This window comes from Cyanistes caeruleus, chromosome 13, assembly GCF_971803275.1.
Source record: "Cyanistes caeruleus chromosome 13, bCyaCae1.hap1.1, whole genome shotgun sequence".
Classification (NCBI taxonomy): Eukaryota; Metazoa; Chordata; class Aves; order Passeriformes; family Paridae; genus Cyanistes; species Cyanistes caeruleus.
The window spans coordinates 10621788-10634073 of record NC_141713.1 but is presented as its reverse complement, the minus strand read 5'-3'; the positions used below and the strand labels follow the sequence as shown (position 1 = coordinate 10634073).

Genomic DNA, 12286 nt, shown 5'->3' with positions numbered 1-12286 from the left:
AACTTGTACACTTTCTGAAATTATCAAGAACCAATTCCCTTCAAAGCACTTCTTTCTGCAGTTTCCCAATTCTGATACTTTGGAGATATTTAGTTCAGAAAAAGAACTTCTCTTTCTATTTATTTTCCTTTTTTAATAGTGTATTTGTTACAATACCCTTAACCTTAAAAGGAAGGTTCATTTTTAAACTATTGAAATAAACCCTTTAAGCAGAAAAGTTCCCAAAATCTCCCTTACCAGTGCATGTCCTGTGGTCTGGCATAAGAGCAAAGCCTTGTTTACAGCTACATTCATAGCTGCCCTCCGAGTTTGTACAGAAGTCCTCACAGCCACCATTCATTATTTGGCACTCATCAATATCTAAAAAGGAGAAAATTACAGTAAAAATCCACAATACCTTTTCCTTTAAAGCACATTTCAAGGACACACTTTGAGTCAGCTTTCCAGTACACCATCAATCCAGAATCAACGCCTGGCGTTTGCACACTAACATTCAAATTTTTGCAAAGGTAGGCACTGGGATAGATTCAGATAAACCAGGGATGGAAAGAGATGATATCTGACATACAAATACTTCTGTGCTTCTCCTTCTACATATAGAAATTGCACTGAGTTACCACAGGACCATGAGGATAACTAATTTTGTAAGAATCAAGGTAAAAAATTACTTGGCAGAATTAAAGCCAGTGGATTTTTCCATGGCACAGTGGGAGTGCATGCAATTGAACCACATGATTCTATTTCATGGTCCAGTAGAAATGATGATTTTTAATTAAATATATATCTAATCTAACAAGTTACTCCCCCTTAATCATCATAGTCTGAAAGTCTTGGGGCATTTAAAATAGCACATGATTTTATGCATCATGACTGATTTACTAGAGAAAATAATCTATTACTCCGCTAAGTGTAGCACTGCCATAACTTCATTCATTTCTCTCATGATGTGCATGTTTTGGAGATTTTGCATAGTATTTTGACAAACTGTAATAGATTTTTTCATTCACGATTAAAAATTACTTTATACTAAACTGAAACAATTCTGTGTGTTTTATCTTCCCTGTTTGCTAGAGCTCCTGTGTAGGTTTTGTCCTTACCGATACAGTATAGCTTGTCTTGTGTGGACTGATACCCAGGGTTGCAAGCACACTGATACTTTCCAATCAGGTTGACACAACGGCCATTTCGGCACAGGTTGGTGCTCAGCTCGCATTCATTAATGTCTGTTGCAAAAGAAAAAGAGGAACTCATTTTTGTCCTGAAAATGATACTAAACAGAAGTTGTAAATGCACAGCACAAGGGAGGTACAAAATTCTGTGCACAGTGTTGATTTTGCCTGCATGTCTCACCTACACATGCAGAGATATTTGGTGATATCTGATGGCCTGGAGGACAATCGCACCGAAAACTTCCCTCTGTGTTGATGCAGGTGCCACCTCGGCAGAGGAGGGGATTGCGCTGACACTCGTCGATGTCTGTGGGAAGAAAAGGAGGCACATCAGTGCAGGGCCAGCACATCCCTCACTGCAGCCCCCCAGCCATCACAGCACCATCTGCCTTGATTGACTCTGCAGCCTGTCTGAGAGCCAGGCATCCCTTGCACCATAATGCCGTTAGGAAAAAAAAAAAAAAATTCAAAAAGGCTTCTTCTAAATTTTAATTTACCTTAACTTCAAAGTTCAGGGTGCTGTCCCACTTAGCAAAATGGGGACTGTGGGGATAAATTTAACATCCTAAAATCCTGTCCCTTGCTTATATATGCTTTGGCAACTTGCAGAAGCAGCAAATTCACATTTAAAGTTAGCTTCAATAAGGCTCACAAAATGAGAGAGACTTACACCCAAGCATAATCAAACCTTAAAAAAAAGCTCCAAAAAACCCCATGCATAGCATACAAGTACATAGCATACTATTGCACATCTAAGGTCTATAAAAAACATACCCATGCAGTTTTTCATCATCATAAATCCACTTTCATAACCTTCAAAACATTCACACTCAAAGTCTCCAGGAGTATTGACACAGATGCCTTGGCCACAAAGATCAGGAGAGATGCGGCATTCATCGATATCTGTAAGACAAAACACATTCACAGGATTTTCAAAGCAGTTCAGTTTTCCCTTTTCAGTTCAAAGCTATGAGAAACATCCATGCAGTTTACCTGTGCAGTTCCTCTCTTCAGAATCAAGGGCAAATCCACTGTCACATCTACATTTAAAACTGCCAATGGTATTTCTGCATTTTCCATGGGTACAAAGGCTGGGGAACATTTTGCATTCATTGATGTCTGAAAATGAGATAGTGTGGACATATGATGTTACCATTGCATACAAAACACAGTGCACAAAAGAGCAATGCTGACATCAGAGCTCATCCTATTTCATGGCAGTGACCCCTCCTTGTAGGAAAATTAGACCATACTGCATAAATTGATACTGACTTGCCCCTAACCAACACTGTAGACACTCTGTGTTGGAATCGCCAAGAACACTTTCTCCTACAGAATGGTATTCACCTCCCCTTTGTCCTGCAGGATCTGATCTGCAGCTCAGGAAGATTTCAGGAATAAGGAGAGAGGATCAAGGCAAAGACAGCTTTCAAAAGAAGCACTGTCTTCTGATTTCTGAGAAAAAAATGTGACTTCCATGAGTCACAGCAAACAAAATGAGCACAAATAAAAGCACATGTCACTTTGCTTTATGGATAATTAATGGCTTAGTAACTGTTTATAAAACAAGGCTGAAACTAACAACAGCAATTGCCATTCATATATATATATTCCCCTCATTTCAGATTTTATAATGTTTAGTTTTAGTGCAACTTTTGACATTGTCCTGCTTAACCTTACTGGTAACCCTGGAGAGATGGCTTTCAGCACATGATGCTGGGGTGTCAATGTGTGATTCCCATTTAATGCTGGAAGTTTACCAACAAGACTCATAACACGATTTTTTTTACTGTAAACAAAATTCTCTGTTTCGAGCCATCATCCTGGAAGCTATTTCCTCTACTTCTCCAAGTAGCTTCACAAGAAATTCCCAAAATTATTCAACATTTCTTCATTGTTCCACACTACAATTAAAGTTATTGCACCCTTTGCAAATAAGGGTTGCTCTTTCAATACATCCAAAGCTGACTGCCCAGTTTGCTCCAATTCTTTACTATGAGGTGCCAGGAGGCGAAGTCAGGCACAATTTAACCTCTCTAGTAAGAGACACAAATTCTGTGTTTTGAGGCTACAGTATTATATAGTATTTAATGGTCTCTAACACAAACTAAATTTTCTTGTATTTTATTTGGGCTTCAGTTGACATGAAATCTAATTGGATTTTCAAACATGCCTTAGGGTGAGTGAAGTGCCTATCACTGGAATTTCCAACCACATAGGAGCTGTCTGATGGAAGAGTAAAAGTAGAAGCCACCAGGATCTGCCAGCAATTAACCACAAATGGATCACATACCTTTAGAGAAAGGCTTCCCACTAATCTCTATCTTCGTAGAGAACCCAGGTCCCCTTGGGCAAAGAGCTTCAAACTCAGGAGTTCCCCTGGGAGGACACTCCTCGCACTCGTAGCCCCAGGCTGCCCCCACGGAGCAGCAGCAGGCGTCCATGCGGTGCCGGCCTGGGATCTGGGATGTGCACTGCTCATCCTCGTGCTGTAGGTAGCAGCTCTCCAAGCGAATGTCTGTTGGGAAATTTCAACAACATGGTGAGAAAGAGAAAATTTAGTTCACTGTAGGGGAATTTTTTTCCAAAATCCCTTCACAGGACAGCTCACTCCACATTTTTGTGGACTCGGAGGAGCATACCAAGCTCACTGCATAATTCCTAACAGCAAAATATTAACACTAAATCAGAAATTAACAATTGAAGTAAGTTTAAAGCACCACTCTGAAAATGGTGCTCAACACTCAAAGTAAATTTTGGATCCGAAAAGGATTTTTAACATTCCAGCTTGCCATACTTATATAAGGCCTTTTAATTACCACAAGCTATGCCTTGTTCAGAGGCAAATCTTTGGCATTATTGTCATAAATGGACAAAGGTGCTTTGGGTGGACACCAAAACTTGGATATTCTGTTGCACACTCCATCAAGGTGCATGGTGTGGCCAAGGTCCAGCCCACAATGGCATGGTCTTGGCCTCCTCTATTCCAGCCTTTGTGGAAGGTGGTTTCAGTGGGGCTGCAGATGAAGAGTGCTAAGAGCATGGATGATCTGTAGGGATTTGTCAGATGAACAATCTGGAACTAAATCACTGCTATTCACCAGCTAGCAGATGGTGATGTGCTTTAGCTACTGCCATTGGAACCTGCTCCTGTTCCAGCTGAACTAAGTTCATGTCCCTAATTCCATCTGAAAAATGGGCAAAAATAATTTTCCTTTCTTGTTAAAAAACACACAGTGCAGCCACTGGTCACTGCATAGATCTGCTCTTCCCTAGTACATGGAATTAACACCTACCAAGACAAGTTCGCCCAGAAGCATCTAAAGTCATTCCACTGGGGCACTGGCAAACAAAGGATCCCAAGGTATTGACACACTGCCCATTTGTACAGACTCCAGGAAACACCTCACATTCATTAACATCTATTAAAGAAAAAAGAAGCAAGAGTAATTACTAGCATGTTAAATGAGCAAATAAGCAAAAATATAAAAAAAAATAATAAATAATATAAAAACATTGTCATGTTTTCAGGATAAAATAAAAAACCACAGCAGTCTACATGGCCTGAAAAAATTCAAAACATTTACAATTCCCAAAGCAAACCAGACAGACCCAATTAATTACAGAAAACTGCTGCTGATCAGAAATAATACATGTTGCTATTAGCTATTCCTACACACACTGAAATTAAATTCAAAATTAACAGAAAGGGAGGGGTGTTTAAAAACTATATCCATTTTCATACTTACTGTGGGTCAGATATTTGAAGCAAATGGGAAAAGAAAGACCAAGGTAAGTGCAAAATGACATTATGCATTATTCCAACTAGATTCAGTATTTTTTTAAGATTTTTGAAAATTTTCTCTATCTGCATGTCTGGAAAGTACAACACCATTTGAAATCTGGCCCTATGGCCTTGTCAGTAATTAGCAACTTCATATATATATATATATATATTAAAATAACTTCCTTACAACTACACACAGAGTTTAACTTTATTAAGTAAAAACTGTATTTCTATATTTAAAATGAAAATTTAGCACTTTTGGGTAAGGATAAATTGATTATATGCATTAGCTTGGCTTGAGCTTAAATAAATGTTTAGTAATCTAAGTGTGAGGTCCTCCCACCCATGTCCTTTGTAGAAAGCATATGCTTCACAACTGCCTTTGGGAGAAAGCTTCTAGCATTAAACATGCTCCAAGATGAAGCATGACAATTTTGAGGAGAGGAGAGTATTAAGAAGAAGAAATGGAAAAAGAATGACTGGCAATCTGTAGATGAATACTCATGTATAGAGTAACCAAGAATTGGGAAGGTTGGGCTGGTTAGGCATCCAGACAAAACTCCTGGTGCAAAGAGACTGCACCTCTCAAACCTCATGGAGCATGATGGAGGATAAACTCTGGGGGGCAAATCAGTGGCCTCTGCCCTTGAACAGATATTGTAAATTGACTGGAAGGTATGAAGTAAAGCCAGTGGATTATTAGAAACCACTGAAACACTGTTCACAGCCTGTGAGCAATATTGCAGCTGACAACTTCAGGGCTCACCCGTAAACGAGAGGAATGCTGCCAATTTAGTTTGCTTATTTCCTTGCACAAGATCTATTACTCATTTTACATGGGCTGTGTATGGGAGAACTGACTATCACCTTTTGGGAACTAAACTTACTCCTGTCTCAAACTTGCCAGTAAATTTCCTAGAGACCTCCCCCTGTCTTGAAAAATGCTTACATTGGTTGAAAACCAAGTAAGGCTTCAGTAAGGTTACAAGGAAGGGAAGCTACTCTGAAAAAACCTAAGACTATCCAGGTCCCATAGAAATGAGAAAGATCAAAGCATGTAATAGATGTAATCCGAAGTGCTGGTAAAGGAAATGCTGAAAACACTTATGTCTGTATCTTGGAACTTTCCATCCCAGCAGTGTTGAAAATGCTCTAAGACTTTCCTTGTGAAGAGAGATAGGTGGACCTATTTTTTTTCTTTTCTTTCACTTACACACTCCACAAAGTGTTGCTGAGGTCAGATAAGTTATGTACAGTGGGTCTGCAGCACAGACGTGCCAAGGTATTCAGTCATCATTTGGAAAGCAAAGAGTATGTGTGAGGGTGTTCCTCTTTTTCTTTTTTTTAAGGGAAAAAAAACAATGTTTCTTTATGGAAGCTACATATGGGAGTAATTTTTAAAAAATATTTTAACTGCAGTGTCATGTCAGATGTTGTCAGTCAGGATGACCCACAGCAGTTTGAGACTCTCTGAGCTTCTGCATATTATGTAAATATGCAGTACTTTTCCAGGGGTTCAAATCAATTCAAATAAAGATGAAATAGGGTGGGACCTTCAATTCTCACAGAATAGTATAGAGTCATCTCATACCAAGCAAAAAACTACACATTTAAAATATTAACCTTTTCTTTAACCAAAGTATAACTGTGCCCTGATGGGGCTTTTTTTGGTGTGGGGTGATTTTTTTGTGTTTTTTGGTTTGGTTTGGTTTTTTTAATAGGAAAATGAAAATATGTTTTGGAATGTGTAAGATTTCATATAATGTCATATGGGAGAAAGCCAAGGTCAGGGGGAAAAAAAAGAAAACTAATGTGAACTACAGTCTTCAAACATTATTTTCCTAAAGCATAGTAATAGCTTATCATACCACTGTATTACTTATGTCATGTTTTGTAGTATATATAAGACACTTCACTTAAAAACAGGTTATTCAGTTAACAGTATTTGAAGAGAGTGAGCCATCTCCTTATACTGGTAGACACTGCATTTGTAAGTGTGTACTTTGAGATAAACTGTGAGTATGCAGGAATGTTAAACAAACTGAAACCAAATTCATCCCTGACATAACTCTAATGAAGTCAATGGAACAACACAAGGTAAGAACTTGGCATGGTGTTCTTCTGTGCTAAATTAACTGCTTAAAACACTAGCATTTTTTTATTCAAGCTCTGATTTATGTTAAGGCAACAATAAATACCTTCACACAATGTTCCTCTTATTCTTGAATATCCCTTTTGACATATTGGGTCTGTAAAACAAACAAAAGTGAAGTTTCAGAATACTACAGTCCAAAACCCACCATTAATTTATTGTGCAAAACTGATCATGTGAAACATTATCTAGTTTATTGCTATGAGAAGTCTGAGTGCTTAGACAGTATCCCAGTATTTTCTGAAATAATAAAGAGATAAGATGGGGCAACTGCATAAACTATATAGAGTGTCAGCCTTTATCCTCTTTTGCTTCCCATGTGTCTCAGCTAGCTAGCCTAAAAGTGGTTATGATTTCTGTTTCATTTGAACCAATTAAGTCATTTCACTTGATCACAGCACATTACAACCCTATTTACCATGGATGAATGAGGATGAATTCTGTTAAGATACACAGAATGAAATCAGCCAAAGATTTGAGCAAACTAGCATCTTTCAGGATACAGAAATAACAACCCACACACATTTCTGCGTTCATCAGCTCATCCCTGGGTTCCCAGCCCATCCCACAGTTCAGTAAAATTATCAAATGAATATACAGCGACCTCAACCCATTTTTCGGTCGACTGTAAGATTGTCCAGGTCATCAGTTAATCTACAGAGTATAATAACAAGGGCTACTCCCTCTCCTCCCTTCATTACCACACCAAAGATCCATTTGTTGCAAACATTTCCTTGGGATCTCTGGGGAACATGCATTTATTGCTACATCACTAGGAACTCCAGATCACTAATTATGACAAACCATGCTAAAGTAAGGCTGCCAGTTACAGACTGTAGGTGTGGTCCCTTCCCTTAAGCACTTAAACTTGTAAAATACTTACTGTAAAATCCAGTTAGAACCTTATATAGCTACATGCTACCACTCCAATATTAAGACTTCTCTTTCTTGGGACTGAATAAGGAATGACTGTTAGATAACAGAAGTTATTTGTCTAGCCTGCACCCAACTTCTATGACAATAATCTGGACTAACCTCAGAAGAGGAAAAATCCCAGGTTCCTGAGGAAAATTAACAGCATTACCTCTTTCACATGGTGTACATGGGCTTCCCCAAGCAGCACCTAGTGAGGAACAGCACTGGGACTTCAGAGTTGCTCCATTGATATTTATTTCACATCTTCCATTGACTATGTTCTGCCAACAGGTACCCTTGACAGTTTCTGTTGAGAAAAATATAATGTATTTTCATGCAGATTCTCTAGCATTATGCATTACTCTATTTACAAACACATGCTAATTTAACCATGAAAAAAATAATCCTTTCATTACAATTTACCACATCAGAGCTAAATCCATTTTAAATCTCTTAATTTAACCTTCTCTATGCTGGACTATAGCCTGAAGTCATCCCAGCACAGAGCTCCTGCAAATCCTAGTTTATACTTACTGTCCTTAACAGTGAGTATGCCAATACGATTGAAGAATTGAGTTCCTGTATTGATTATGACTCATATTAGGGGCACATGCAGAAGAACAGAGTAGATATGGACCCTTGCTACATCTTCTATTATTTTACTAGATCCCCTAGTCTGGATATCTTCCTGTATAGGGAATGGCAGGAGATAGCTAAGGATCAGACAGCTGTAGTCCTACAGTTTTTTAAAGGAAACTATGAGCCCACAAAGTATCTGAGTCACAGCATTGTCCATGAGCTGCTCTGGACTGTGCATAAGCTGTTCGTGCTCCATCTCAGATACAAAATTCTTTCAGAGAGCAGATCCTAATTAGAACATGTTCACCTTATTACAGGAGAAATTAAGGTAAGCACAGACATGAAGTATTAGTCCTAGAATTCCTGTGTTGGTTAGAAAAAATGTTCACCTCTCTTTCGAATTTGACATGGAAGCACACCAAGCTCCCAAGTGCACTTTATGCTCTCGCAGTAATGGTGAAAACAAGCACCTTTTAACATTATTTCTGTTATGTTTTCCACTAAATTAATCTACACAAATTATTTTAAAGTATTTTCTTAACCTGATGTAAAATGTTCACATGTCATTGGAAATTTTCAACCAGCAAACATAAAACCTTCAGAGGAATAAATACCTATGCAGATGGTTCTGGTTGGATCCAAAGTACTTTCAGGAGAACATTCACAAACAAAAGAACCTGGTGTGTTTTTGCATACTCCATTAACACAGGGGTTAGATTCACATTCATCAATATCTAGAAAAGAAACACACTGCTATTAGTGCCAGGAAACATTAACAAAAATACATATGGCTCTTTTCAGTTTAGGAAAAAGGGGATGAAGCTTTCCTCATAACCAGTCTTGCTAATATTCCCATTTTCTGTTGTGAAACTCTTCACAACAGACTAAGAATGCATGTGTCCCAAAGACACACCAACACATTAGAATTGTCTGTGGCTGAAAAAGGGTTCAAACTAGGAGCCCTTTGGCTCTGTTCCTCAGACAATAGATTTGTAAAACTTGGTTCTTCTCACCCTTGGCACAGTGTGGGCTCACTGGTAGTAGTAAATAAGAAGAGTAAATACGGGCTAGTCCATGAGGTTATCTAATGATTTAGTTTTGGCCTTGTCCCTCCCTCTTCATTCTCCTGCTTCCCCACAGAATTTATTTATGGTGGCTTTTTTTTTTTCAGTTTTACACATTATATCCTCATGAAGGTTCAAAGTATTTCCGGCACAATCTGAGAACAATTCAAATAATAAAACTAGGATGAAATGGTGTGTTACCAATTACCTTCACATGTTTTTAGATCAGGAGTGTATACAAATCCTTTTGGACAGGTGCAGGTGAAACTTCCAGGGGTATTTCTGCATTGTCCATTGTCACAAAGTAGCATGTTCAGTGCACATTCATCAATATCTACAATGAAAATAAAGAACTTTTTTAAGAAATAAACATTTCTGGAATAGAAGTCAGGACAGAATTTCCCTCTCAACAGCTGCTTTTCAGAGGAGATAAATAGGGCAGGGGGATGTGTGTGTATGAAATATGGATACTGGATTGTTTTTGTAGATAACAGGTTTGCACAAGGACTTATACTTTCTTTCCTCACATATTCACAGTATGTGACAGCCACAGCACAGTTCAAAATAAAGCTGGGAATCACACTTTTATCCTGCCTTTATTGTGGATTAGGTCTATGCAGTCTCTGAGTCACTGCACAGCAGTGTTATGAAAGAAACAAGGAGAGGATTGGTTTGAAAAGGTTTGCTGGTCATCCTGGTCTTTAAATCACCATTTTTTCCAAGCTGGCTCTAAACTGCCTCAGTTGTTATAGTTAAAAAGACTAACGTAAATCTACACTTGCTTCAGAGATGAAAAATTTAAATAGAATTGCTAGTGCTAAATTTAAGAACCCTGAGGAAATCATTGGAAGAACTGCAGTCATTAGGGGGAAGTTGCAAGAAGGTGGCAATGGGCCATGAACAGCAGGTGAAGACCAGGAGAGACCCAAAGAGCAGACAGGAACAATTGGCTAAGTCAGAGAGGCCTCAGAAAGTGTTGAGAGAAGTTGGGAAGACTCAGAGGGTCAGTGCAGCAGCTGGGAACAGCAAAAGTGCTAGGAAAAGAAGGGAGACTTGCAGAATAAAACAGACCATGTGGGAAGCTTCACAGGAGTTCAGAAAAATTGAGAGAGGGCCAGGTGGAACATTACAGGAGAATGGGAAACAGCTGTGATGCAGAATGGATGTGGGCTTCAACAGGGTGGGCTGGGGAGCATCTGGAAAACTCACAGATGGACTGGGAGAAGAGATGCCATCAGCTACAAGCAAACACTGGAATAGGACATGGATAATTAAAGCCAAAGAAGCAAAAGGGAAAATGGGATGAATTACAGTGTGGTTTTTATCTAAGAAAGATCAACTCTTTTTTTTTCCTTTTTTTTTTTTTTTTTTTTAAGATAATGGATAGTTTAGACTGGGATTACACCCATGACTTAAGCTATTTAGGTTTAAATAGAGAATACAGAACCCAAATAAAATTATTATGTAAGCTGGAGATAATAGAAAGGAATTTAAGAATTTTAAGGTGGTTCCAGAGCTGGACAAAGGAAAGATTACAGTAGGATATATTAAAAAGGAGAATAATCATGATGAAGTGAGGATATTAGAAACGCTATCAGGGATCAGACTTGGGACTGGTCCTATAAAATATTCATTTTAATGCAGAAGTAAAAAATTAATTGAATCAAAAACTGTGGACAACATGAAGCTGGAAGTTATTACCAATACAGAGAATCAGGCAAGGCTAAATTAATCTTGACAACATGAACAAGAAAAATAAGATGAAATATAATCACCAACATTCAAAACTTTGCAATTAGGGACCAGTAACAATAACATGCTAGAAACCAGAACTCATCAGCTGAATGCTAGTGAGCAAACTCTGGATGTAACTCCCAATTAGAGGTTGACTTTGATCCCACAGTATAACACATATTTGAGAAAAGATTAATGCACTCTAGAATCAATTTAGGCAGGATATTCCACGGGGAAATGGAGAATTTCTGGCACAATTATACAAGGCACTGGTCAGACTTCATCAGAACACTGTACACTGGTCAGATCAGTCATGTTCAAGAGAAGGCTGCAGCCTCTATTTTTTGAAAAAAATGGAAATATAGATTTGGATAGTTTAGCCAATGAAGTCTGAGAAAGGATATGATGATTCTTTATAACTACTTTGAGGATAAGATATTTCATACCAATGCAGTTTTTCCCAGTTGAGTCTACTTCATATCCAGGGTCACAATAACATTTGTATGTTCCATGCAAATTCTCACACCTTCCATTTGGACAGAGATCAGGATCCAATAAGCATTCATTAATATCTACATAAAGGTAAAAAAACCCAAACATCAGATCAGCAGTTGTTGAGGGCTTGTAGGGATTAATTCTCCAAACTAGAAAATATCAGTTTCAACATCATCAACATTGGCTGCTCCTTATTTATAATTATGTAGTTCTGATTAGGAAATTCACACCTAAATATTCACACTCAAGAGAAGAAAGCATCTCTTTATCATTGATTTAATGATCATGGTCATTTAGGAAACTTTTAACTCTAGGTGAGAACTGGGATATTAAACTGGAGATCAGAGATTACATTTTTAGAGAGGCCCCATGGACTAATACTCCCCATATC

At 38.2% G+C, this 12286-nt stretch overlaps 1 protein-coding gene across 5 annotated transcripts in view; it reads right to left on the bottom strand.

Moving 5' to 3' along the window:
- The window catches only part of FBN1 (fibrillin 1), a 145924-nt gene that overhangs the window by 47720 nt on the left and 85918 nt on the right, over nucleotides 1-12286 (bottom strand). For all 5 annotated transcript variants that reach the window (XM_086848332.1, XM_086848333.1, XM_023933994.2 and 2 more), the window contains 12 exons: nucleotides 11847-11972; nucleotides 9875-10000; nucleotides 9217-9336; nucleotides 8193-8330; nucleotides 7155-7205; nucleotides 4466-4591; nucleotides 3463-3687; nucleotides 2163-2288; nucleotides 1944-2072; nucleotides 1351-1476; nucleotides 1098-1223; nucleotides 238-360 (listed from right to left, as the gene is read on the bottom strand). In XM_086848332.1, coding sequence (XP_086704458.1) covers nucleotides 238-360; nucleotides 1098-1223; nucleotides 1351-1476; nucleotides 1944-2072; nucleotides 2163-2288; nucleotides 3463-3687; nucleotides 4466-4591; nucleotides 7155-7205; nucleotides 8193-8330; nucleotides 9217-9336; nucleotides 9875-10000; nucleotides 11847-11972 — 1542 coding nt within the window. The remainder of the gene's footprint in view (nucleotides 1-237; nucleotides 361-1097; nucleotides 1224-1350; nucleotides 1477-1943; nucleotides 2073-2162; nucleotides 2289-3462; nucleotides 3688-4465; nucleotides 4592-7154; nucleotides 7206-8192; nucleotides 8331-9216; nucleotides 9337-9874; nucleotides 10001-11846; nucleotides 11973-12286) is intronic.